At 44.3% G+C, this 27,091-nt stretch overlaps 1 protein-coding gene across 1 annotated transcript in view; it reads left to right on the top strand.

Annotated features, from left to right (window-relative positions):
- Positions 1-1,442: 1,442 nt before the first annotated feature.
- Positions 1,443-27,091, top strand: part of LOC127481320 (protein LYRIC-like) — a 29,810-nt gene continuing 4,161 nt past the window's right edge. Inside the window, exons 1-9 of the mRNA XM_051810486.1 lie at positions 1,443-1,766; positions 12,116-12,175; positions 13,365-13,455; positions 14,890-14,958; positions 16,797-17,012; positions 17,934-18,008; positions 19,580-19,678; positions 26,209-26,315; positions 26,952-27,071. Coding sequence (XP_051666446.1) covers positions 1,443-1,766; positions 12,116-12,175; positions 13,365-13,455; positions 14,890-14,958; positions 16,797-17,012; positions 17,934-18,008; positions 19,580-19,678; positions 26,209-26,315; positions 26,952-27,071 — 1,161 coding nt within the window. The remainder of the gene's footprint in view (positions 1,767-12,115; positions 12,176-13,364; positions 13,456-14,889; positions 14,959-16,796; positions 17,013-17,933; positions 18,009-19,579; positions 19,679-26,208; positions 26,316-26,951; positions 27,072-27,091) is intronic.

Here is a 27,091-nt window from a genome sequence, read left to right as displayed (position 1 = left end):
TCCCCACAGATCTCTTCTGTGTATTGTTTCTCTCTCCCTCCCAAAACCTTCTTCTCCCCATAAAGTCATTCAGCACATCATTTCATTGACAATTCTCCTGTATTTTGTCTGGAAATTTCTAGAGCGCTTTAACACGTTACGATGCTTTCAAGACCAAGACTTGTTTAGGATGTATTGGAATTAGGCCCAGGACATGGGAATAATAAATCTTTCATCCCTGAAGAGTTGGTAATCCAATGGAAGGGTGGATAATGAGCCTTCTGCTTTGCTATCTTTTCCATGGGCGTGTGTTTGAGCTTGAGCTCCAGCACTTGGATCCATGCTCAGGAGAGAGCAGTCCCTGCTGGGTGAAATAAAGCCTTGACAGATGAAAGCCATTCCCCTACCAGCCCCTTTTCTGTGCTGGGTTTACTACAAACATAACTTTTTATGCTGTTCTAGTTAAATAAGCTTTATTTACTATCTTATTTTGTAGTAATAGCCCCTAGTGAATGCCACTGAGCTTGTGACAGGTGTGAGTCACAAACATACTGAGACACACTTCTGAATGAGGGGCTCACTCCAGTTCACTGCTATTCACTGCTTATTTATTGCTTGGAGGTTGGCCCCCTAGATCGACCAAGATAAAACTCAACTTGCCACTGAAGCCCAGTGACTTTGAAAAAAAGACTTTCTGAGAGCACCACCTGCACTTATTCATCAGGTGGGTGGAGAAATTTCCTATCCGGGCGCAGCAAAGATGTGGCTCCAGGCGCTCTGCTCAGCGTTCTGCTGGCGGCGGTAAACTGCTATTTCCCTGAGGATCAGCCCGAGATGAGAGCGCATCACGCGCTGCGTTACATGGCAGAGCTTGTCATCATCACAGCGATGGTGCTCGATAACGACTTGTTTGTCACGGTGCCTGACAACTCAAGTACATCTCTAAAAACTCTTCTGTCTAGACTGGGGGAAATTCGCAGAAAAGCATCACTTGCGAGCATCCCTGCATACGCCGATCCTCGGTCAAACATCTGCTCTCAAACCATTGCCGATGCCCGCAGCTCTGCTGCTTCGAACCACATCGCGTTCTCCTTTCATCATGTACCACTTCCATAGGGAAGATCTATTCGATGCATTAACCCCTTCCTGCCCCCAGACCAGCCTCACACGCGCCCGGGGAGTCCCATTCCCGCCCTCCCGCACCGCGCACCCGCCCTCCCGGCCGAGCCCGTGGCGACGAGGCTCCCGTAAGCACCGACGTGTCCGCGCCCCCCGGCTCCCCCCGCATCCCCCGCCCCGGCCGGCCGGTCCCCCCCGCCCGCGCGGCTCCGCAGCCGCACTGGTGCCGCTCCGGGCGGCGGAGAGCGCGGCTCCGGCACCAACTTTGGGAGCGGAGCCGAGCGGAGCCGAGCGGAGCGGAGCGGAGCGGAGCGGGGCATCCCGGTGCGGGGCGCGGCGCGGCCATGCTGGGGCCGGCGGCGCGGCTGGCGCTGGGCGCGGGGGAGCTGCCGGGGCGGCTGCTGGCGCTGCTCTGGCCGGCGCTGGTCCTGGCGGCCGCCGCGGCCGCGCTGATGGTCCTGGTCCTGCGGGGGCTGCGGGGCCGCCGGGCCGCGCCGGGACCCCCCCGCCGCCGCGCCGCCGGGGAGGCGCAGGAGCAAGAGGAGGAGGAAGAGGAGGAGGAGGAGGAGGAGGAGGAGGAGGGGGAGGATGCCCTCGCGGGGGCCGGCGGCCGGGCGGCCGGGGCGCTGCCGTCGCGGCAGCCGGAGGAACAAAGGCGCACGGCGCAGGTAAGGTTAGTGGGGGGGGTCGCGCCTGGCCGGCTCTCCCGGGACGGGACGATCATCCTTCCCTCTTTCCTCCCCAGCACCTTTTCACCGTGCAGAGAACAGCCCTGCAGACAGCCCGGTCTGCACCCTCTGCTCCCGGCCCCACGGGGCTGCAGCCCTCCCATCTCATCCCATCTCATCCAATCCCGCCTACATCGGCACCCTCCCGAACTCTCTGTGTGATATAGCGGTGAGGGGCTGAGCATTCCCCGCTGAGCCCCGTGCTGCCATCCAGATGACAGGTTGCCCGAGCACCTGGCTGGGGATTTCTGGCGCTGGCCTTTCATCCGCCGCTTTGTCTAAGAGCATAACAACAGATGGGATTCATCCTTTTTGAAGGGAATTAAAAAAGCTCCAGTTAATGTCCATCGTATAAAGAAGGAGTATGCAAGAATAGTATTGGCACTGTGGTGTTAATACAATGGGCTAATAATATACTCCAAATCAAAGCCTTGTTGTTATTGCACTGATACGTGGTAGTGGCTCTGAGCTGATGACCATGCCACCCTGTTGAATACAGGCTGTGAGCTTGATTCGATGCACAGTGCTGAAGTTTCCGTATGACATTGTCATGACTGTGTCACTCTGACATGCTGTAAGCTGTCTGTGGCAGAAAATCTTGCTGTAAATTACAGAAAACAATTTCATTGAGGCACTGTAATATGTAAAGTGCAGCTCTCAGGGGAACATACCAAACATACATATGTATTTAAAAATAATACATCAAGCTTTTCTGAGCATTTTAATCTGTTACTATTACCTCCTAGGTCTCATTTCTGATAAAGACAAACAAAATGAATTTGCAGGGATTTTTTTTTTAACTGTGCTATAAAATAAGTGGTTTTGTTCCTCATGAACAGAAATATGTCAGGCTTTCAAAAAAAACACTAGTTTTCAGGGTTTTATTATTTTGTTCTGGGAGTTGTAACTTTTAGTTGACTATATTTTAATAGACTATTTCATTTTAGAGCATTTTTTTTCTTTCATCACTGAGGGCAGAATATTGGCCTGACAACACAGGTATCCCTGAATTAGTAAAGAACAATTAAATCAAAAAGCAACCCAGACATAACTGCCCATGTCAAGGTGTGAAGAGGAATTTCAGCAACAATTTTATTAAAACTTTCTAATTATCAATACTAGATAACTTGATTTGGCTGCAGAACAAATTAAAATTTTCCAGAGCCACCAATTATTGCAGGCAGTGCAGGGCAGAAAGGGGGGACACCCACCTGGTCTCGTTTCTGAGAAAGGCAAACAAAATGAATTTTCAGGAATTTTTTTTAAGTGTGCTATAAAATAAGCATGTTTGTCTCTCATGAACAGAAAGGTGTCAGAGACAGGCCAGGTGCTGTGGTGATGACAGGGTTATTAGTTCAAGCTGAAGACATTGATTTAGATAGATATCTTCTAATCAGAGGTGCTGCATCTCACAGGCCTGAGTAACAGAAACGAAAGAAGAGGAGGAATAAACTGAAGGGATGAATTTGTTTACAGTCATCTGCAGTTTCTGCCATTAATCTCATCTTTTCCTGCACTGAGCGATTCTTACTCTTGAGGGGCCAGATTCTAACAGTTGAATTTGCACAGAGTAGCATCATCCTCTGTATGAGACTCACTGACTGTTGTGCAGAATACAGAAAACGTGGTCCTGAGGAGGTGAAGGATGAGAAGAGGATGATCAAGAAAAATAACTTCAAAGATCCTAGAGAGAGATAATCCAGGGAAAACATCATACATGCTGAAATGAAAAACAGAGGCTTGTCCTCCCACGACAGTACCCTGCCCTTTCTCTTCTCTATTTGTCTCTTTTGTTTTCTTTTCCCCACCCCCCCTTCTCCACTGCTTCTTGTCATTTCCCATCATGTTATCTCTGTCTTTGGAACATCATATCCTTGAGGCAAAAACTTTATCTCCTTACATAAGTGTAAAACGCTGCATGCTGCTTTGGCACTTAGCTGATGCAACGATGCCAGAACAGCAAAACACCTTTGATATGCTGAAATTTGCATATGAAAATCTCCACCAAGGCAGTATCAGAGGTATTATTGATAAGAAAGTCTCCCATCCATAGACATGGCCAATACCATAAGCTGGGGTATGCATGTCTTACAGGACGGGAGCCCCTCTCTGCTGCCTGCTGAGGTATGAAGCCAAGAGACAATTGCCTCCAGTGCTCAGGTGTGTTGATACATCCCAGCAGCCAAACATCTGCATATCCTGGAGTGGTGAATAAGTCAAGATCTTAATTAAAAGCAGCTAGGTGGTTAATTATTTTTTCAATTTGGGATGCAAGTTTGCCAATGATTCCCTGTCACTTCCCCATGGGTGGGCTGTGAGACTGCCTTCCCACGGAATCTGCTCTTACACAGCTGCAGTTGTCTGATGTAGGACTGATCTTCTTCCCTCTGTGTGCCCCTACTCCCCATTAGGCAGCCAGCACCTTCCCAGGAGCTGAAGGTGCCTTCAACTTTCTGCAGGGTTCCTCTCCTGTACAGCTCCGAGCCACAGCCCAGTCTGCCCAGCCACCTCCATCTAAATCCCTCCCAGGTCCAAGTCACTAAAATACAACAGATCATGACTGTGTTGGTGTCTCCCAGTGCCAGTGCTGCTGGCAGGCAGCATTCATGCCTTTCATCTCATTACCTGCTAACTTCAAGTATGGCAGAGTAAGAGCCTGGAGGGATGACTAGTCCCAGAGCAGGCTGTGCACTGTTAGACCCAGACTAAGTGGCTTCCACAGCCCATGTGAGATAAGTCTATTGAACAAACTCTCACAGGATCATTGAGTGGTCTGTTTTGGAAGGGGGTCTTGAAGATCATCTAGTTCCAAACCCCTGCCATGGGCAGGGACACCTGCCTCTAGACCAGGTTGCTCAGAGCCCCATCCAACCCAGCCTTGAACACTTCCAGCGATGGAGAAGCCACAGCTTCTCTGGGCAACTTGTGCCAGTGCCTCACCACGCTTACAGTAAATAATTTTTTCCTAATATCTAATCTAAACCCTCCTTCAGTTTGAACCCATTCCCCCTTGTCCTTTCACTACATGCTCTTGCCCCATCTTTCCTGTAAGTTCCCTTCAGGTACTGGGAGGCCTCAGTTAGGTCACTGTTGTGGTTAAGGAATCATACTCCCCAATTCAGTGTCCCCACCAAGACTCACCAAACCACCTGTTGGTCTCTCTTGCTCCCCTGCTTTCCCCCTCCCCCTCTCTTTCCCTGCAGTGGCAGGATGGAGAGGAGAATTGGAGCCAGCAAAAGGCAGAGATCACAGGTTGAGATAAGAACAATTTACTAGAAACAGCAATGAGATAAGAAAACTAACAGTAATAGCAAGGATACTAATGACAGGGTACAAGAAAAGACAAAGAAAAAACCCTGACAATAGACAGTATTGGATGGCTCCCTCTGCCACCCTTACTTGACCAGAAGGAACCCATTCTCCCTAGAAGAGAGTCCCTTTCCCCTGTCCCAGCAATGATGGTGAGGTGGTGTAAAATAATCTTCTTGTCCTGGCCATGCCACCTCCTGGTACTGCAAAAAATTAGCCCTGTCCCGGCTGGAAGCAGGAGAGTCACCCTGAAGCCTTCTCTTTTCCAGGCTGAACAATCCCAATTCCCTCAGCCTTTCCTCATAGCAGAAGTGCTCCATCCCTCATCAACTTGGTGGCCTCCTCTGGGCTTGCTCCAGCAGGTCAATGTCCTTCCTGTGCTGGGGACCCCAGGGCTGGATGCAGTACTTGAGGTGGGGTCTCACCAGAGCGGAGTAGAGGGGCAGCATCCTGTCCCTCAACCTGCTGCCCACACTACTTTGGATGCAGCCAGGACACAGTTGGCTTTCTGGGCTGCCAAGCACATGTTGCCAGCTCATGTCCAGTCTCTCATCCACCACTTTGTTCAAATGGATGCATGGTCTTCACACGATCATACAAGAACATTTTTAATGTGATCTCATTATGCATCACACATAACAAGTTACATTCTGGCTGTTGACACACACACATACATGCAAAACCTTCTAGAAATTATGCTGGAGGACGTTTAGTCTTTTTCAGGATAGCCTTTTCCCTCATTTCTTTCAGGAAATTTCTAGCAATTCTTGCTGGAAGCCAACTGATCTGGATGGGATTGCTGTTGAGTGTTGGGGTTTGTGTTTATTCAAAGTTTTTGGGTTGTTCTGCAAATTGGTCAGTTCTAAATAAGAACTTTTTTTTACAAATGTAGTGACTTCTAAAAAATGTAGACAACTTCTAAAAATATTTATTATCTGATACATTAAAGAAAAAAGTTTTCTGCTTTTCAGAAGTGTCTTTATGAAGTGGAGATGCTTCTTGCAGAGATTGCTTAACTGTACCAGACCTAAAGATCCATCCCCTCAGCTCCAGAGGTTTTGCAGACAGATCTTTTACCTCTTCAGGTTACACAGTATTCTTCATGCCAAAGCAACACAGTTGCACAGTTATTTTTATACAGCTGTCTTGGATGAGAATTAATTTTGAAAGTATCCTGAAAAGTGTTGGAGTTTGGTAATTGCCTCCTTAAAATGGAGCCTTTATCCCTTGTTGGGATGGTGCTTTAATTAATCAGAATAGCAGATCCCAAGAAATTGATTTCTTCATTTCTCTTCTCAACAGTGGTTTTAATCCACTCACACAGGTTTCTTTCTTTCCCCAGATGATAAGAGCAGCTGAACAGAGGCAGGTACCCGTCAGCTCCATGTGTTTATGGCTGCTGTGTATGGCTTCTTGTGTGTCCTGGGAAGGCTGGCCAGCAGGAGGATACGTAATGTAGGCAGCATCATCCTAGGGCTGCTTCCCTAAGTTTTCTCTTGAAATTACTTATGGATATGAATGGCTACAGCTGCAGTTCTGGTCCTCACTTCTTGTCATCAACCTGTGTTTGTGCTCAAGGGGTTCCTATGGGCAGCTTCATCCCTGGGAGTATGTGCAGAGGAACAGGTTTTCTGCACTGATCCTTTTCTGTGTGGTTCTTGGAGCATCCATTTGATAGGAGTCCTACCCCTTTCTTTTCTAAGTGAGAGGCCTTAAGCGAAGGGGGAAATTTCAGGTATTCCTGGTGTGTATTTCTCATATAATTCTGTCTATTCATTGTGTATGTTTCCCATGTAATTTTACCTTCCAACAGACTCTTCTTTCCTACTCAGAACACATTTGTCTGACGTGATTTTTTCAGGGAAAACATTCCATTAACACGTACAAATAATAGCTATTAATAATAAGCTTATTATTAATATTATTACTAATAGTAATTACAGTATTTATCACAAACCAAGATCCTGCTCTCTTTTCCCTCCCCTTTGCAGGTATATCTGTGCAGTGTTGTGAAAAGCCATGCCACAAAGAAGCTCCTTTACGTTCTTCTGCCATTCATAAAGAGCCCTCAGTTTCCTTTGCTAATGAACCAAATATGGGGAATTTTTGGCTTCTCATTGTCACCTTAGCAGAAATTGGCATTGTGTTACCCTTTCTCTAGTTGTTAGGATTGAATGAGTAATTTTCTTTGAAGCTGATACTTTCCTGTCTCTCTGGTGGCCTTTGCCTCTGCCTAAACCCCATCCTTTCTCCTCTGACAAATGCAGTGTCGTCCTTTCCCATTCACCTGGTTCCCACTGATACAGGGAATAAGACTCCCAGAGTGAAGTCCATCATCAGCACAAGATCATGTGGCAAAGCCAGACTGGCCAGGATGTCTGCTTCCATTTATGAAAATCTGGATCAGAATTAATGAGAGCCAGTGCTGCTTCATTTCCCAACACATTTGTCATGCGGGTTGCTCATTGTCTGCGGATGGAGCAATAGGAGCTGCTGTCTGGCCACAGCAGCACTTGGGTTTGCTCACCCTGTGGCTGAGCCCCCACTCTGTGCACAGGAGACAAGAACTCATCTGCAGAGAGCAAACGGGAGTGCAAGTAGTGCTGCAAATATCCAACTCATAGCGTGGAGAGTAGGGAGTAAAGACCAGATCTTCCAGAGGGTGATGAGGGTGATGAAGTTCTTGTTGAACATCTACTGAGAAATCTGAGAGTGTAGTGATACCTTGTTCAGTATAACACAGCGTATTTAAGGAAGGTTATGTAGTGCCCTGGTTAGAAATTCCTTTCCTTTTGTTCTTTTCTCCTCCCCCTTCCCTTATTTTTTTAATTTGGTGCATTTTGGTGTTACTTTTGTCATACCAGTATTGCCTTTTAGCCTAAATCCACCACATTTATTTTGTGTTGTAATATAAAGTGAAAAAAATAAAATGGTTTTTGCACTGGAAATGAACACTAAGAAACAATTTAATTGAAGTATTTCTTAAATCTGGAAATGGTTTTGTGTTCACAGACCCCCTGCCAGAATGGGGTAGTCTTGCTTCCTTTCATTTCCAGTGTCCAACCCACTTAATTTGAGTTTTCTGAAAGTGGTAGCTGAAAACAATTTTCTGAATTTTATTCATGTTCTTAAATGAATTCCCTGATTTCCAGTGTGTGAAGCATATAATAGCTCCCCTTGGGTTTCATAGGCTGAGTTTATTTTGTCCTAGTATCCCTCTACTGGGCAAACCTTTCCATGCCTTCCTAAGGAAGGCAATTTTAAGCACCTTCCCCAAGAGGGACAAAGGGCAGTTAGCGAACGTGAAGCTGATATTCACACAATTTTTAATTAATCCTGTAACCAGTTGGTGGCACTGAGATGTGAAAGCAGGCTGCCTGATCTGATAGACACTTACAAAGGTGTTGGGTTTTACAAAACTGACTAGTCTCACAAAATTATTGAAATGCATAAAGGTAAGTCTCTAGGGGTACAGCTTTATGGCTTCAAATACACGGTTTATATACTAATGATTAAACTCAGTATTTTGTAACATTTGAAGACCTGTCACTTTGCCTCCTTTCTTTGAGGCTTTATGTAGAACTATATTAACAGCATAAAATAAATTAAACACTAGCTCAAAAGAATCAATCAGAAATTGCTAGTTTCAGAGCAATCATCAGAAATATAAACTTAGGTTACATAAAAAGGGAAAAAAGGCAGGGGGTGTGGGGGAAATCCTGTTCCACTGGGTCACGAAGCAAATGGCCATGAACTAAAAATAATCTTCCTATTGTTCCACAGAATGTGAGTAGAAATTAATATGCTAAGTCTTATTCCACTAAAAGTCCCGATTCTGCTTCTCTGCATATATTTAATGTATTTGGAATTGCATTGATGACTTTATAAAGTCACTTTATGTGGTGGGTTTAGATGTGTTTTCCCTGTACAAAACTACGTTTTTCATTGAGAAAAAATTTACCCTGACAATATTCATATCTCTTTAATGATTCCATTAGGTTAAATGCAATAAAATAATGAAAATTCCTTTTTCCTTTTCAGAATGGCCAAACGGCATGATAAAGAGGCATGACTAATCCCTTACCCTGAGGGCTTCCAAAGGGAAGAATAGGGTAGGGTGGGGTTCCTCAGCCACACAGCCAGCTTACTGCCTGAAAAGGGGTTGGATAAAGGCAGGATTTGATACAAAAGGTCAGGCTAACATAATACCTTTCCACTGAAAGGAAGTAGAACTCAGTAAAAATTCTTGGTGATGAAAGGAAGGGAATTACTGCTATCATATATATTATATATGCTGCTATACTGAAGGACGGTGAAGAAGCAACAAATATTTCAGGTTTTAAAGAAGAGCATCACCGCAGTGGGCTGTTTGGTGAGAGCATCAGTCAGTGGTCAAGTGTGATATTGTTTTGCACTAAGGTGATCATTAGGAAGAATGCAACAAGGTTCAGGAGTCCCAGGTGGGTACTTAAGGCTGAGCAGCCAGTCAGTCACCATGAAGACCCCTGGAATATAGTAAATGACTGTCAACAGTATATTTTTAACCTCTTAGTCAGTAATGGAGAGAGAGAGGGATGTTTGTCTAGCAGATGAAATAACATTTAAGTAGTAAATGTTGTGCTTGTCTGGTAAAAGCATACAGGTTTTACCCGTATAAAAACAGTCAGGTTGGCAAAGAGCTAAAACAGAGTGCTGCAATTTTTCCAGCTTCTTGCTTGCTGTCATTTATATGGAGAGAAGATCTAGGAACGTGATCCTGCCCCAGCTGAGACAAGTCTGTCAGAGTCAATATAGTTTCCATCTTCCTTAATCCTCTGTTGCACTCAACATTTTCCCTCTGGAGTTCTCATTGCCTACGTCAGGGCTCTGTACAGCCTTGGGCTGTGCTCTGTTAGGGCAGCCTAGGGCAGGAAGGCAGTTGCATGTCCTTAATCTTGACATCTCCTTGTCTTTGCCTGTAGTCTCTTATACTTGCAGAAGCATCTTGACGTAAAGAGAGGCTAACAGGAGGTGGGATGTCTCTTATCCTCTGTGTGTGTCTGAAAGAAGGCAGGAGAGCATCCTCCTTGCCTCCTAAGTTGCCACTGCTGTTTCTGTGCCCACGGTGGCAGTCTTGCTCAAAGCGCCTTCGTTTGGGAGGTCCATTTACAAAGCCTTTAGATTTCATTATGAGAACTGGGAAATCATCAGGGTTTGATGAGACTAGGAAGGAATATTGCACTTACATGTTGTGTGGCTTCCCCCAGTAATCCCTTCTTGTATTCATCACATAAAATTCAGCTTTCCTGAAGTCCTCTGTCATTTAGTGGAAAGTCACCTCCCCCCATATTCCATTTTGCATGTTCTTCACTAAGACATGATCTTATTTGTAATTTCACACATTAAAGTGGACAGAAGCATATGCTGAGAAACAAGGAATAGTGTAAGCTCAGGTTTTTCCATTTCCACATGGTTCAAATTTTCAGCAAATACTCCTGTTTTTGTATTTTATGTCCCACATCATACGTGAGAGGCTGCTTCCCTCCCTGCTGCAGATAGAGTGGGATTTTTTCCTTGAACAGAGCAGGAGATGGAAAATGGTTTCTTTTGTGGTGGGGTTTATGGAGTGCCTCTAGTAAATGAACCTGAGAGTCTTAGAAGAGAGATGACTGCCCGTGGGAAAGTCCAAAATGGCCTTGCTAGCTATTACAAAATGTAATGGATTTTAACACAGAAGTAATTATTTTGCTAGTGAATGTTCAGAACAATATAATTGTAACAATAATATTGTTTGCAATTGACAGCTAAGGGAGATGGAAGAGATGTGGACCACTTTGGCTTAAGTTTATAATATGAAGCTGGTGGAATTAATTACTGATTTTGTCTCCTGTTACTGTGATATTTTACTGGAAGACCTAGAATCAGTATTGTCTGTGTGCAAACTCCACAGTTCTGGAGCTTTCCCTCCTAATAATTGTGGTACATCAGATGAGCACCAGCCTGCTGGGTCCTTGTCCACCACGGGCTTGTAACTGGTCTGGAATTCCAAGCAAGCACCTCCAGGGACAAAGCACTTGCCAGCATGCAGGTGCCTGTCATGCTGTCTTTAACTTGCACTTCAAGCTAGACCTTCCTGAGACTTGTGAAAAATAGCTCTGAAATCCCCAAAATACCAAAGAGATGAGCGCTAACAGTCTGAAGGACTGCTGCCCCACTGGGCTTGACAGGGACAGGCATGGGCAGTCACCCAGGGGATTTTATTTGCTGGTAACTAATCACTGCCACAGTGTCTTGTGGACAGAGATGACTTATGAGAAGGGTGAGCAGCCACAAGTGGAAGGAGGTTCTGCCTTGTCTTGGATGCTGCTGGCTCTGCATAGTGTACAGTGGCCCTTTTTGGCAGAGCCCTTGCTGTGTCAGCTGCAGATTTACACTCTCCCATCTCTGTATCTGGAGGCTGGCCATTGCCAGGGAATTCTGAGGCAGCTGAGACATTAATCAAACCATAATTTGAAAAGTCCTTAAACTTTCATTGTTTACTTTACAGGGTCTAGGTAGGATGAAAGCCATTCTTTTAGCTGGTCAGATAGATTTGATAAGGTCCACCCCAACCAGTAAACAAGAATTGAAATAAGACTTCTCCTGTCTATGCTGTTGTTTTAAGACAGGCTTACCCTATTTGAAAAACAACTTTGATCCTAGACAAATCTTAGGATAAACCACAAATATGTCTGCTTTGGAATAAATCTATGTGGAGTTTCTGGATTTACATTCATAAAGGCTTAGCTAACACTAATTAATTTGGAATAAATTACTCCAATTAGAACAAGGCCAGAAATTCTAGCCCAGATTTGTACAGCAGGTTTTTTAGCTGTGTCTTTCAGAGTATTATAAGTTTTATAGGAAGGTTTTGAAGTAATTGTATTTACATGTATATTTACACATACAAACACATGCATGTATATATTCCATAATACATTTTTTTACTGTCCATCTTCTAGGTCCCAGTAAATGGCCAAGTTATCACATCAGTCAACATCAGAGAGAAAAAGCTCCTCAAGGTACCAGCAAGAGTTTTAGAGTTTATATGTTGTCTTTGAAGAGACAGTTGTTTTAAGAATGTTCCCTTTGTTAAGGTAATTTTTTTCTTCCTGGTTTTGGTGCACTTAAGGGATGACTTAAGAATATAAGACCATGTAATTTTCTGGCACAGTCACACTGTAGTGATTGTCACTGTCACCATAAGTGGGATGGTCTCATCATCCAAGCCCAAGTGTGTGCTGGGATCTCCTGTATTCCATTTCCAGCTCTGACAGGATACGTGTCCTTGGATCTGTTTAAGGGTTTTATCTTGGGCATTGAGCAGTCATACTGGTGTGGGGGAAAGGGTCAGTGCCAAGACACTTCCAAGTTCCAACTTCCAAGTTGCCCAGAGAAGTTGTGGATGTGTTCAAGGCCAGGCTGGATGGGGCTTTGAGCAATTTGGTCTAGTGAAAGGTGTCCCTGCCATGGTAGGGCAGTGGAAACTGGATGATCTTTAAGGTCTCTCCTAAGCCTTTCAGTGATTCTATGATTCTAAATGAGGAGCAGCCCCTGAGCCTGGCCAGGGAACTGTTTCTGGCAGGAGTTTCCCATCTTGGAAAAGTCAAGAACCACTGTGTTTAAACTACAACATTCAAAACTGAAGGCTTAAGGTTAGCTCTACTGTTTCAACTGAAAATGGGCTCAGCTACTCCCATGCCCTTTCAGATTAGTGTAAACTACAGACACCTTCATTAAAAATAGGCTGTTCCATGGTTTTGGTGTTCTTGGTTTTTTTTTTTGTTTTTTTTTTTTTTTTTTTAAGCATTGGTAGGGTCCTGATTCTTGATTTCAGCATTCCTGCTTTTGAAGGGGGTAAATACTTTCAGACTTTTCTCTTTCATAGGCAGAAAATTAGGACTTAGAAATGAAGAATGCAAATCTTCTACAGAGCAGGTACCTGAATAAAAATGTGAGCTTTCTAATCTAGCAGATAAATTAAGATTTGTAGGCCCAAAGTGGTTAGCATTTAGTGGTTTGGAGTTTGCAATAAAATCTTCTCAGGAAGACTTTTGCCCCCACTTAAGGATTCCAGCAACCTCTTGTTCTCTCTGAGTACCATGGGTGGTCTCCCTTTCAAAACTACTGCCCTGACTCTCTTTTTCTTCATGATGAAATGTAACAAATACCTGTTTTATCTTTCTGCTGTGTATCTCCTGTATACTGTAGCCCAAGAAGAAGAGGAAAATCCAGTGCTCAGACAAGGAGGTGCCAAAAGATCTGCTTTCTGTGGAAAAAGACAAACCGCAAGAAGAGGAAGGTAAAAAAAGATTTGGTTATTCTGTTACCTAATGTATATTACCAAACAGTAACACAGGATGAAATATGTCAACAGGGAGGTCTTCTCAACTGTTCCAGTGTTCTGCACTATTGGAGAAAGTTGCCAGTTTGAGAGTTGTTTCTATCACCTGCTTCTTACTATGTGGACAGGGGCCATGTGCTTTCCTGCCACGCTGCTCAGATCCTGAGCATCTTCACAAGTGTGGCAAATCTGCAGGTGAAGAAGCATCTCTGAAGTGATCAGAGGCCCATGGGGCAGCAAGGTCCTGTCTTCATGCTCTTCCTCTACTCCTGTGGCCCCTGCTATGCTGATCCGCAGCTGGAGCTGTGGTCTTCCCAGGCAGTGTATTGTTGTGCCGTGACTGAGGCTGGTAAAGGCACTGGGACAATATATAGCCAACTTCTAGCATGCCAGTGAGCAGAGCCAAGATCTTTGTTTGCAAGCAGATCTGCAGGGAAATCTGGCAGAGGCCAGCAAGGCTCAGGCAGCTAGAATTTCATTGGAAAATACATTGCATCCCATGAGCCCCTCTGTGCCTTCCCCCACCAAGGGTAATATTGAAAACAACAAATTCTAAGCTTTTCTGGGCTTAAAAGATTATAATGTGATTAGTGTGGTGGTGAGAGCAAAAGAAGCCCTTGCTTGCTGTTGGTCCGGAGTCCTTCCTAGGGCCTGGTGTCAGAGGGCCCGCAAGGCTGCTGGAGGAAAAGGGGACACAGTAGAAGCTTTCTTCAAATGGATCTGTAGTTTTTCTGAATGGATGAGCCAGCTGAACTGTTTCATGTGTTATTTGTGGATGCTTCAGAAAAAGAAAGTATTTGTCTTGGTCAAATCTAGGGACTCTGTTTTTTCTTCATTAACCATTTGTGCTGCAGGTCCCTCCTCTGACTTCTTGGGTCCTGGAGAGCATGGACAGAGGTAGAATGTGGCCCCACTGGTGTGAACAAATGTGTGTGGAAACCAGCTGAGTGGTAGAGGCTGTCCACACATCCGAACAAGTCTTAGAGTATGTTCAGGGCTAGAGAAACCCAGTAAATTGAAACCTTATTTAACAGTTGAGATTTTCATTAATTTCTCCCTGCTGACAAATATACAAGGCGGTTGATGCTCTGCTATGACATCTCCCCTGAGGGAAAGGGGTGTCACATCAGCTGACACACAGGACAGGAGAATATGTGCAGTTATGTGGGTCAGGACACATGACAGACAGGTTTGTGATGGGGATTTCTTATGTAACACATTTCTGCAGAGGCAGCAAAGGCTGCACACAGGGGAGATGTTGCAGGAGACCTGCAACCACTTTTACAGTCAACATCAGAAACAATCAGATAGCTATTCACCTTGGGCTAAGCAGTAAAGCCAATAAAGGAAGTTCTTTGTTAGCCTGAAAATGAACTTTGCTCTCTGTTGTAGGAGTTTGGCAGACCAAGATCAGCAGCCGTGAAAAGAGACACTTAAGGAAGGAAAGGCTGAAACAAAAAGGTAAATGTACAGGTTCAGTTCACACACCTGATCTGGCCAGGCTTGTCACCCCTTCTCACTTCCCAGCATCTTTCTGTTTGCTCTATTCGTCATTTGACAGCAAAGTCTTTGCACTTACTGAGGCTATTTACTTTAGAAAAGAGCCTTGGGAGCTCTTACTTGGGAGCTTGCCTTTTACTCCAGGCTCTCATTAAAACACATAGCATTACCCACAGGACTCTGAAAGCAGGTGTCTGTTAGATCTGAGATCTACTAAAGGATTGGTGTTGTGTGGGTTACTTACTTTTGCCTGGCTTGACAGAAGAAATTTTCTGATAATGGATGTATAAAAACTCATGTAATTTGCTCAGTTACAAACAGGTTCTTTAGTCCAGGCCTGCCCAGAGTAAAGAACTATGACAGGGGGATATACTCTTATCCTAATGAGGTAAAATGAAACAACACTTTCTGCTCACTCCATGTTTTTCCTCTGGGTATTTCAAGGTGTCTGCCATGCACTTATACCTACATACATTTCTACTAATCATGCTATATGTAATAACCATCATATGAAACGGGTCATGGAATTAAGGCATTTGAAAGTGTTTTCGTTATCTGTGATAAAATAATCAAAATAACCTGTAAATTTAATATATTACAGTAATATAGCTTATACAGCTAAGATAGGAATTTGGAATTGGGAGTTGTAGCTGGATATATGTGTGTGAGTTTGTGCACTGTCTGAAATAAGACTGTCTTAAAGTGCTCTCAGATGCTCTACTAAAATTGAAGGAAAATGAACAGCAAATTTTAATATGGAAATATACAGACATTTTAGGACTACTTTTTGCTTTTTGATTATTAAATCAAGAGCTTGGATTTTTAACTCTTGGATTATCAACAGTTAAATACCTGGATGAGTCTCTAAGGGATTAAGCTGCTGAGGTCTCTGCTTGCTTTCCAGCAAAGTAGATGGTTCCATATTTCTTTCTTCATGTAAACTGACCTGTTGGCATGGGTGTTACCAGCTGCACATGCAGAAGGTTAACCATGCATGGTTTAACCCTAAGGTCATGCAGGCATTAAGTGCTTTGCTGACCCAGGAAAGGGAGCTCAGTAGATCAAGTTGTAGTTGAAGGACCAGAAGCCCTTGGTGGGATCCTGGAGCCTGGGTTGTCCAGGATGCTGAACCAAGTGATCATGTTAGTATGGGCATTTACAGAGCAGTGAGATGTATTCTAGGAGGAAAGCCTAACCCTGCTAAGTGCGGGTTGCTGTTCCCTATCAGAAGAGAAGCAGCAGCATCAGCATTAAGGTGAGGGAAGGTGGTGTTGTTGCCAGCAGTGGTCCCTTCTCCACTAGAGACCCAGGAAAATGCTTCGCTGTTCTGAAGGCTGGAGTCATAAAGTGCTTTAGGAGTCCTTTGAAGCAAAATATATTGGAGATAATTGTCATTATTTAAAATATCCATATGCCTGGCGCTGATTTCTCTAGCAGCCTTGAACTAGCAATATCCAAGATGTTTGCTTTCTTGTTCCTTGGAGGTCCAGCTGTTCTCTTTCCCTCCCTTCACTGCTCTGGGTCTCCAGCTGGACTCTAGAGGCCTTGAACCACCCTTGCACTCAGGAAGGGACATCGAAGGCCTCTGCGGTGCCTTTTTTCTCACATGACCTTCATATTTGCTGCCTCAGAGTCCCATCACAGGCACTCTGCTTCACTGTAATCGTATCTGTAAATACTTTCAGTTGGAAATAGCCATTACCTCTGACGGGTTTAGAACAGGCTTTGTTCTATTGTTTCTTCAGTAAAAACTCTTCCTTGTAATTAAAAATAATTATGTAATTCTTATTCCCGAGAAGACCCCAGCAGGACATCCCTGGGTAGCTCAGCGGTTGAGCCAGCCTTTGACTGGGATGAGAAGGGAGCGGTGTGGCCACTCACAGGGGACACCAGTGGTGGTGGAAAAGGTGCTCTCTTTGCCAAGGCAGAGTGTGGGGCCACGCTGAAGGCCTCAGGAGCCACACGGGAAGAATCAGTGCCCTCCCGGTCAGAAGAGGATATTTTCTCCAATGTAGGTGAGTGTGGGCATTCAAGCATTGCCAAGGGAAAGCTTCACAAATTGCTGTTTCCATCAGACATTCATCCTGCACACACAGTGTTGTCCACCCCCCTTGCACCCTGCTAGCTGTCATTTATTTCCCAGCAGTGTGAAAAGAGGGGTCTTTATGGCAGGAATTTCTTGTGTTGTAGTCTACCTGGAGGGTGCAAGTTGTTTTCTACCCACAGGTATTTCGTGTTTGGCCCCTTGCAACCAAAGCCTTTCTGTCCGAGGTTGTTCTTACATGGTCAGAGTTAGACTGCAGGGTATATATCCACATGTTTCAAAGCACTAAGAGGCAGGGTATTCCTAAATAAAAAGCAAATGGTTTTGACTACATTCTCTGACTAACAAAGCGTGATGGCTGGACTGATTGCTATATCAGGCCATATGATGACTCACCTTCAGTAGCAGTAATCCAGTATTCCGGTGATTCAGAAAATGCTCTTAGGTTGCTCTCACATGAGTTGTCTTCTCTGCTGGAGTCCTTCTCTTGCAAAGTATAGGGTCAATAGGGGGAGGACATTAGTACCATTTTTACTCTAATGCTTTCAAAAGGCCAAATTCCAGCTGATACTTGATGACAACTTCTGCCACTAGTGCATAAAGGGGACATCAGTTCAGATGAGTGAGGAATTTAAGTCCAGAGAAGGGCCATGCTGGTGTGACATGCATGTTGAAGGGCTGAAAAGGTGTGCATGGTGATGGAGCTGGACACCATAAAGGTGTTTTCTCCTTGCTTGATTCTTGTTCAGCAACAGCAGTGGATGCAGGCTTGGGATGGAGAGAACACAGAAGGCCTGTAATGAGATTGGGAGAGCGAGATAGAAACTGCTGCCACCAGCTGTAAACATGACATCAGGTTTAGGGTTACTGTTTGTTTGCGTTTTAAATGCAGGAACATGGGATATTGCAGATGTAAAATCCTGTCCTGTGACCTTTGGGACGTTATCAGATCTGTCCAGGGATTTAGGTGAGTGGTCTCTCTTTGGACTTTTATCTGAATTCTTCTATCACTTTCTTAGAAGCTTGGCTTAAAAGGGCTCTCATTGATCACATATGGGTCTTCTACCCTGGAGCCACATTCATTAGTCACTCTCCCTTGCAGAGCTTGCTTGCATCTGCAATCCAGAACACCAATATTTTAGAGAGTGACATCACAACCTTTTATTGAGTGCTTTCCAAACTTGTATCTCATCTTGGAATAAATAAAAAAAAATATTGCTTCCCCAGCAAATTCTTTCTGTTGGGTTTACTCACACAGAAGGTTTCTATTGTGCTGTGATGACCAAAAAATTCAGAGAATTTCAGATTGAGGGAGGGAGCGAACGCCCAGGTTGGAAAAGCTCTGTCAGATGCTGCCTATCCAGCACCTTCCTATCCAGCACAGTGAGGGATTTTCAGGTTGACCCTCTCCATGAGTGGCTTTGAGAAGGATGGAACATCTACTGGTTCTACATTAAGTTGATCCTCTTTTCTGGCTTTCACTTTGCCTCTCTGTAACTGTCGGTTCTTCTCACTGATTGACTTGGAGCACTCCTGGGTCATACATTCCCTGCCTACCAGAAACTCACATTTGTCTGAAAGTTCAACTGGATCATGAATGCAAAGTCTGGTCCTGAATCTTTGCTAAAGGCAAGCATAGATACATCTGTGCACAAAACAGTGTGTGTGGTGTTAGCCTGAATGCTGAAATTAGCATCTAAAGCCAGACATGGCAATCAATATAATATATACTATATTTAATTATCTGTTTTCCAACACTGCATTAATGGATTGAAGCAGTTCCTAATGTACAAGTAATCAACAGGGAGAAATATTTGTTAACATCTGCATCTATGCAGCAAAAAATCAAGCTGATACTGAACAAAACCAGGGAGTTCTTCAGCTGAAAGGAAGAAAAGAAAGATCAGAAATGCGAAAAAATCTCCCTGATTTATGGAAGATGTGAAGAAAACACTGGTCTGTTATGTACAGGCCTTAGAAAGGGGTTAAGGGGAGTCATTCAGGGAGGTATGTGAATCCTACTGGTTACTTTAGCTGCTGAAAGTAATCATCAAAAAAATTTTTTCTTTTTCCCCCAGAAGCTCTCTCATCTCTCTCTTTCATGAAGCAATTAATTTAGTAATTATGGATTTCTATTAGCTTGAGCAGAAACCTTCTCACTGAAGGTGGTGGGAGTTGGAGCTGGATTCACTGCATGTGCCTTTTGTTCTGCAGGAACTATAGCTTCCTTCTTAGGTCCCCAACATTTTATGACTATTGCTAGTGGAGCCACTCCTGGAGTGAGTTGTTTTTAATAACTTATGCATGTAGTGTCCTCGTCCAGCCTTTGTTAATAAATCCACTGCGATGAGCAGCATAGATTAATGTGTGGCTTAAATTACATAACATCTAGGCATTGTGACATAGTGAGCAGATAGAGGCATGATTAATTGGTTTTAATAATGCGAATATACCTATGTGATTATCTTTTAGGTTTGGGGTTTTTTTTTGGTTTTGTTTTTGTTTTAATTTTTAAAAAGGACACTTTGCTATATGCAGATAACGTGAAGAGTAAATCATCTGAGGACAGTCCTTCCAGATGCTGTTGGCACAGCAGCTCGACTTTCCTCCCTACAGACGATGTGTGGCAGGGGCAGGGTATGTCTCTTTGCTCTTTTTCTGTTCAAAGGCAAGTGTACTAATGGTGATACTCTTTTTAGTCTGTTTCCTAAGCCTCAGAAATCAGGAGCCATTTCCCATGTGGCTCATTCACTGGTAGAGATAAGGGAGAAATCCAGTGTTGGTCTAGTTTTTGGCAGGTGCTCAGAGCTGCTGTGAGCTTAGTCAGGCAGGAGGCGTCCACATGGGACCCTCGAGAAGAGCGAGAACATGCATTTTATTTATGTTTTTCCTCAGAAGATGACAAAAAAGGGACGCAGAAAGTACAATCTTTTTCAGTGCACACATACTGCTGTGCAGAGTGCAATTAGAGCTCCTGGGCAGCAGGAGCAGCCGTAGAGAGGCTGTCTGCAGGCTTCTGTGGCGGTGTCCTCTCTCTGGCAGTTGCACTGCTATCAGCTGTGGGTAGATAAGCACAGGAACAGGGCAAGCACAGGGTGATCCCTCCCCACACCCTGCAGAGAGCGGGTCAGGGACTTCCTGAGCCAGATGCATCAGGATAGGCTCTGCATTTCAAAAAAACCCCATGTTTAGCAGTCAACTCAGATTACTAAATTTGTGAAATGAGTTCAAAGTTGTGTTTGGTTTTCATAACTGAAGCATTGCATTTCCCTCCCTCCCATCGTCTTGTGGGAAGGTGGAGCTGAGTGGCCCTTTTCCAGGCAACTGCAGTCTGGGCTAGGGCAGAGCCATGGAAAGACAGGGTGCTTCTAGAGCTCAGAGTACCTTTGCCTAAACTTTAAATTTCCTTGGTAATACCCTGAACACAGATGCAGAATCCACCTCCAGTGCACTGTGGCAATCAGGATTTCAGTCTTTTTATGACTGGTAATGAGGGTTTTTTACTTTCAAAATCTACTTCAAAGACCAGTGTGGGTCCTGAGTAGCTGGAATAATTTGGCATGAACAGTGTGGGTATTAGATGACCTTTTTCTCTTGACCTTTTGGCCAGGATTGAGGGAAGTATCTATATATACCCCTGTTGTTGGGAGGCCTTTTCCTGCTCTTGCAGGCATGATGGCTGACGAGAGAGCAAACCCCTTTATACTCTAGCTGCTCTGATTGCTCAACTGTAGGAGAAGCCAGAGTGGTGGAATGCATTAAGGAGAAAAGACTGTGGTTGTCTTGCTTCTCTGCCCTGTGGTAACTGAGGCTCTGCAGCAGATGCATCATTTTGGCCGTGATTTTATAAATAGCACTGTTTGCTTTAAAAAGAATAAAAACAAAAATCCCAAACCCAAGCATTCCCTTCCCTTAGTGCTGTGTTTCTTTATCCCTGCGTTGCTCCAAGAGGGTGCCTGGCCCTTTCCAACTTTGGAGCCCGGCTCGCCTGCACGGGATGGAGGGAGGCAGCGTGGGCAGCTCATCAGCAGCGTTCCCTTGCACTGCATCTAGCACATGTCAGACTTGGCACACTCTGGGCTTGATCTGCAGTTGCAAAGCCAGGCAGAGCTCTGCTTTTTGAGTGCCATGTCTATCTGAGAGCAGAACAGATAGGAGCAAATTCAGCAGGTTGCTCCTGCAAACATCTGAACAGAAGCATTTGGAAGGATTATTCTGCCTGCCTTACAGCTTGCTTCTTCGTCCTGGTATTTTTTCTTTCCTTTGAATCATCAGCCTTGATATTGATGCAGGGGAGGGGAGTGTCACGAACATGTATTCCCTGAATTTAGATGAGGTAATGGTTGGCATTAAGGTCGGTGCTGCAGGCAAAATGAGCTCTTTGGCAGTCAAACACAGCCTGTTAGCTCTTGCAGGCCTGGAAACTTAAAAAAAAAAAAAAAAAAAAGCCATTTATAACCTGAATACAAGTTGGGGTCATTTTATCAAATCCAGAGTAGTACATGTATTGAGTCTCTTTGTTCTATGCTGGTACAGCCAAAGGAACTGGATGCTGGACTCCTGCTCCTGCCCCAGCCGGCAGAGCTGCCTTGGCCAGCTCCCCACTCCACATCAGGTTATCTTTTTGTAAAGTACGAGCAATAATAACACCATCACTCACAAAAGGCTTGAGCGTTGTCAAAAGGCTAAAGTATTGTCACAACTGAAAGCATATATCCATAGAGGTAGAGAGGGAGCTAGTGGTTAGAGAACTGAATAGTCACTGCGATATGGGAGTGAAAAAAGACTATCGATCAGCCTGGTTTCCATACAACACACTGCTGTGTTGACATTCATTACTGATACACGCTGCTGGTGGTTAATTCTTAATTATTGTCATATCTGGAGTGCTATGCCCATTTCTGAGCTCCCAAGTACAAGACAGTCATGGACATACTGGAGTGGGTCCAGCAGAGGCGATCCATGCGTATGAAAACCTGATGAGGTGGTTGCCTATGCTCTGCCCAGAGGGTGGAGAAGAGGCAATGAGTATGAAGTGAACTTCCACTTACCAGCTTTGTTTTTATGGTGAGGGTGGTCAGACAACAGAACAGTTTGCCCAGAGAGGTTACGGAGTCTCCACCCTTGAAAATATTCAAAACTCTGATGGCTACATTCCTGAACAACCTGCTACAGCTGAGCCCTTTGTGAGCCGTGGGGTTGGGCTAGACAATCCCCAGAGGCCCCTTCCAACCTCATCAGTTCTGAAATCCTCATTCTGTCATCAGTCATTGTCTCTACGTGTTCAAACAATCAGTCCTTAGCAATCTAAGCCTTCATTGTCTGGGGGCATTCAGTATCTTGGACCTGAAGCCACATGGTCAACACTGATGGCTGCAGTCCCAGCAGTCCCAGCAGCAGGTTGAGGTGGCCAGGACTCTTCCACGAGGGAAGGGGGCCCCAAAGTGGGAAGTGTTTTTCATCATCATTTTTCCCTGCTCATCATTAGTGTTTGCATACTTTTCATTCCTGCCACAAACAGAAAAGAAAGGGGGCTGAACCTCTTCTGGTCCTGGCATAATTCACTTTATTTTTGAATCCAGAAAGTGCTCTGCTTTTGCCAGGCATCTCTTCTGCAGGGTTGTTCTGGATCCTCCTGCCTCTGCCTTGGAAGCTTTACTTGCTTATGTTTCCCAATCCTACCTTTGTGCACCTATACCACACATCTGCCACTGCCCCTTTGGTGACATTTATGTACTTATGCTTTGCTGTCTCACAGAATGCATCATAAGCTGTGGCTGGTTTTGCTGTTACAAAACATGTAACCCACACGGCGCAGTTGGCTGGGCTGTTTTGGAGCACTTGTGTCTGGTTCCAAGGAAAGCGAATACTAATTTTATCCCATGCATCTGCTTCCAAGTGCAGTGGACCTGGCCTTTGGCAACAGCACAGGGCAGTCTCAGAAAACTCACATTCTGCTTTGCAAATGTAATGCCTCATGACCATGAGAGTCGCTTTTTACCTGTGTCTTGGCATCTTCCCAATGAGTCCTTCTTGATTGCCAACACAAATTTTCTCCGGAACCTTAAGAAAGCTCCCATGCCTCTTGACCCTATGTTTCCTGACTCCCATCCTTCCTTCTGTTCTGGAGTTAAAATAAATTTTAATTCTTTTGTTTCATGAGAATCAATAGCTTCTTTCCACTAAAAGAAGTCTTCAGTCTGGGATTTATTTGATACTTTGCCCCTACTGAATTATGAAAGGTGCCAAATGAGGGAATCCTACACCCAGCTATCGGTACACCCAGCATTTCTGTAACACCTTCTGTAACACAGAAATGCAAGCTTTAGACAGGAAATTATCTATCCATTTGAACTGAGTGGATTACACTTGGCCTCCAAGTGTAAGAATTTGGATTAGAACTATGCTCATTACACAGTCAACTGCCCTTTGCAAAGGGCTGGGTTTTCTACAGCAGCCACAGAAAGACTCAATGCCATGGACAATATGCAGCCTACTGAGGGACTGCCCTGCCAGATGAACCTCCCTTAGGTTTCTGCTGCCCATATTGAGGGAGAGCATGACAAGAGGGATGCTGGAAGATCAGAATCCAAATGTACAACTCTGGATTAGAAAATTTTGAATCCCTATCTCAACGACATAGAGTGAGTTTTGCTGCAGTACTTTCCAGTTTCATTTTCCAGGTCAGATAACAAGGGTCAGTCTGTAGAGTACTGTACTCCACCCTATCTATCAGCAGGCACAGAGAACTTGCTGACTGTTCCTTTTTGACCAGACTCTGATACTGTGGGGCCCTGTTTGCCTGTTCCCCAACACCTCCCAGGGTGCAACTGGCTGCTCCTAAGCATTACACAGAGAGAGACTGAAGAACAAGAGCATTCAGGTGGTTGGTGCTGGGATGGACTTTTTGTCTGCAGAGGTGCTGGCAGCGTCCCTGATTTCTGAAGAAACCTTCAACATAGTTCCTTTCAGAATCTAAAAGTGTCTTCATTGCAAGGGGTATATGGAAACCACCTCAGCCCTGAAATGCATGCTGTAAATATTGCTGCCAGCAGAAGAGTACAGCTTTGTCTGGGTGGAGTTGCTGGGGGACTGAGGTGGGTTGCAAGCAAGAACCTAGTTGGAAAATGTAACAGCCTTGCTTTTGTAAAAATGAACACCAGAAATTATCAAGATATTGGTCTATATTTGTACCAGGAGAGATATCACCCCCATTAGTGCTAAGCCCATATGGGGAGCAGGGGGACTTGCTGCTGCATGGCATGTTCCTTTTAGTGTTCCTGTTCACAGAAATTACTGATCAGTTTTAAACTGTGAGAGAATTTTTGACCCAAGGAAAATCAGTTGCTGATTTAAAAATACTAGAGAGTATTCAAAGTTTAAAGGCATTGTGAGACATGTCACTGTAGAAGGGAAATATGCTACACAAGAGGAGAGATTTTAAGCCAGAGCTTTGGGATAAGTACATTTAATCCGATTTACCCATCAAATCCAGCAAATTTTAAAGAATCTTATATTGCCTTTAATTTTACTCTGAGTTGACTTTAAACATCCTGGGACACAAAGGTTTGGGAAGAGTAATTCTGAGATGTGGCAGAGTCACCACTGTCTGGCCAAGCTTCATTACCACACATGACAAGAGTGAAGCACAAATGTAAGCCCATTGCAGGCAGATTGCCATTAAAACTATTTTCATGCTTAAAAGTATGTGCATTAATGCACTTTTTGAGAAATCAGAAGTTAAATACGTGAAAACAACAGTTGTGGCTTCCCATGTGTTAAGTTACAGTCTGTTTTGTTTGCACACCCGCGAGAGCATCCACTTGCAGAGCTGCTGCCTTGCAGCTCAGGAGACTGAATTCTATTTTAGACTGGAATTTTACTGGGGAATGTGTTCAAAATTACTTGTTCATATTCCTTTTGAAGAAGGAAAGACTCTCTATGTAGAGGGTATGGATTTTAAACTGAGAAACTTGAGCAATGTTTATAATCATGTTTATAACATTTGGCAGCAAACTGGTCAGAGCAACTTTTTGGAAACAGTTTTCTTTTATCATCCCCAGCATGCCTTTGGTTTTGGCCCTGCTTCAACTAGAAGTTTTTCCATCAGGTTTGGGATTTTTTTAAATCTTTTTTATTTTTATTTTAAGACACATAATCAGCTAAGAGTTATTATTATACGCTGTGTTTTTGAAGTCTTTCTCCCTTTTAGGATAAGACTTAGGATTGTTGCATTCAAATCATTAAAAAATAGCCAAGTAACCCTTTCAACGTCTTATGCTGATTTATCTGCTTTTTTGCACCTCATTCAGTTTGTGTAAAGGAATTAGACTGGTCTGTTTTGCCTTCTTGCCTAAGGATCACTTGCTAGTCCTTTATGGAGAGGCAGCTGAGGGCTTGCAGCCAGATTTTCAAAGGTACCAAATGCTGAAAGATACAGAAATCTAAAAGATTTTGATAAGATTTTTGTGTAGCCCCCACGACATGGTCAATGTTGATGCAGAGTAGGTGTTACCTGCTTCATGCCTGTTTAAAGTTGGTTGTTAGAGAAGTTTGGAAAACAATGCTTAATGGTGTTTTTCTGGTTTACATTCAAAAAAAGAAAATGGAAAAGGAAGATGAAGTCCAGAATGTACTTAGTTCTATTTTTTATAGGAAAGAAAACACCAATGAGAGCATTAATGTATGCACAAATCCTTTGCTAATATTACCCTTCCATACAAATAATTGCACAGAGGATGGTGTGTTGCAGTGAGTGGAAGAGCTTGCTGTGTCTGCCAGTGTTTCTGGATATGCTTGAATCCTTCTCCATGGAATTAAAAGAAAATATTTGACCTGCCATGCTATTAGTTTTGTAAAGCTCGTTTTCTTGAAGTGCAGGCTGGCAGGGCTTTTGTTCCTGTATGTGTTTTTCCGTCCTTCTTTAATTTTCTTCCTGTCATGAAGAGTGCAGTCAGTAATTGTGAATTAGTAGTCAATGTGTATGTTTTAATAATTTTTTAAAATACATTTGTAAATGTCTTGGTACATGTAAGACAGATGCATATATGTGCACCCAATGGCAAGCAGAAAGGTGACAGGTATTCTTTGCAGCATTTGTGCTACTCGTGTGAGGCTGGAGGTAGTGTGGATTTGAACATAACTCATTTGTACACTTGCTTTAATAGATGACCCTTCAGCGTTTGACCTGGACTCTGACTGGAAAGCTCCCATGGAAGAGTGGGGGAACTGGACTGGAGATGAGGAACATCAGACAGGGGAGGAGAAGGAGAAGGTGAGGCAGTGATGTTGATGGCCAAGGGAGACCTGCTCCACTGGGGTCAGTCTCATCCAGGCTGGGGTCTCCAGTCCAGCCCTGGAGCTGGGCTCCTCTGGTTGCAGGGGCTTTCTCACACTGGGAGGAGGTGCTTGGCGTGGTCACTCCCCTGACCTGTCTGAGATAGCTGGAGCTGGGGGACACTTTTGCAGGATGGGCTGGGGGGAGTTGGCTGGTCACTCTGCATGAATGAACTCTTTCTACCACTGCTGACTTTTCCAAATACCTGGGCCTGAAAAGAGGTGTGGAGTCCACAGCTGACACCAGCCTTCTGGGACCTATTTATTTAAGTTTGCTGATAAGAGGGTTTGCTGATAGTGCTACAGTGGTAGCTCAGGTGGAGAGGCAGAAGCAGAAGGCTTGCTGTTTAAATGCTTTCTAGAAGCCCAGAGAAATATTCCCTTTGGCAGCAGTGGGAAGAGTGTGCTGAGCTTTTTGCAAAGAGCTGTGTTAATCTCAGGTGTGTACCTTATCCAGAGAGATGCCCTGCTTGTGCACTGTCAGAACACACTCCTGGAGGTAATTGATTTTCCTGAAAAAAACCAAGAATTATCTGTCCCATGAATCCTCTTACAACATCTCTGATGCTTTCAGGATTTGCCAAAAGGCAAAGCAGGCATTCGCTTCTGCCCTTCTGGACTTGAAAGCAAAACACAGCGGAAGAAGAAGAAAATGGAAGTGAAGGAAGCAAGGGGTGGATCTGGGCTGAAGCATGTGAGTATTTTTTATTCCAA

Source organism: Manacus candei, unplaced genomic scaffold (genome assembly GCF_025592945.1).
Source record: "Manacus candei isolate 608988 ecotype Guabito, Panama unplaced genomic scaffold, ASM2559294v1 h1tg000007l, whole genome shotgun sequence".
Taxonomy (NCBI): domain Eukaryota; kingdom Metazoa; phylum Chordata; class Aves; order Passeriformes; family Pipridae; genus Manacus; species Manacus candei.
This window is presented reverse-complemented; position numbering and strand designations above follow the sequence as displayed.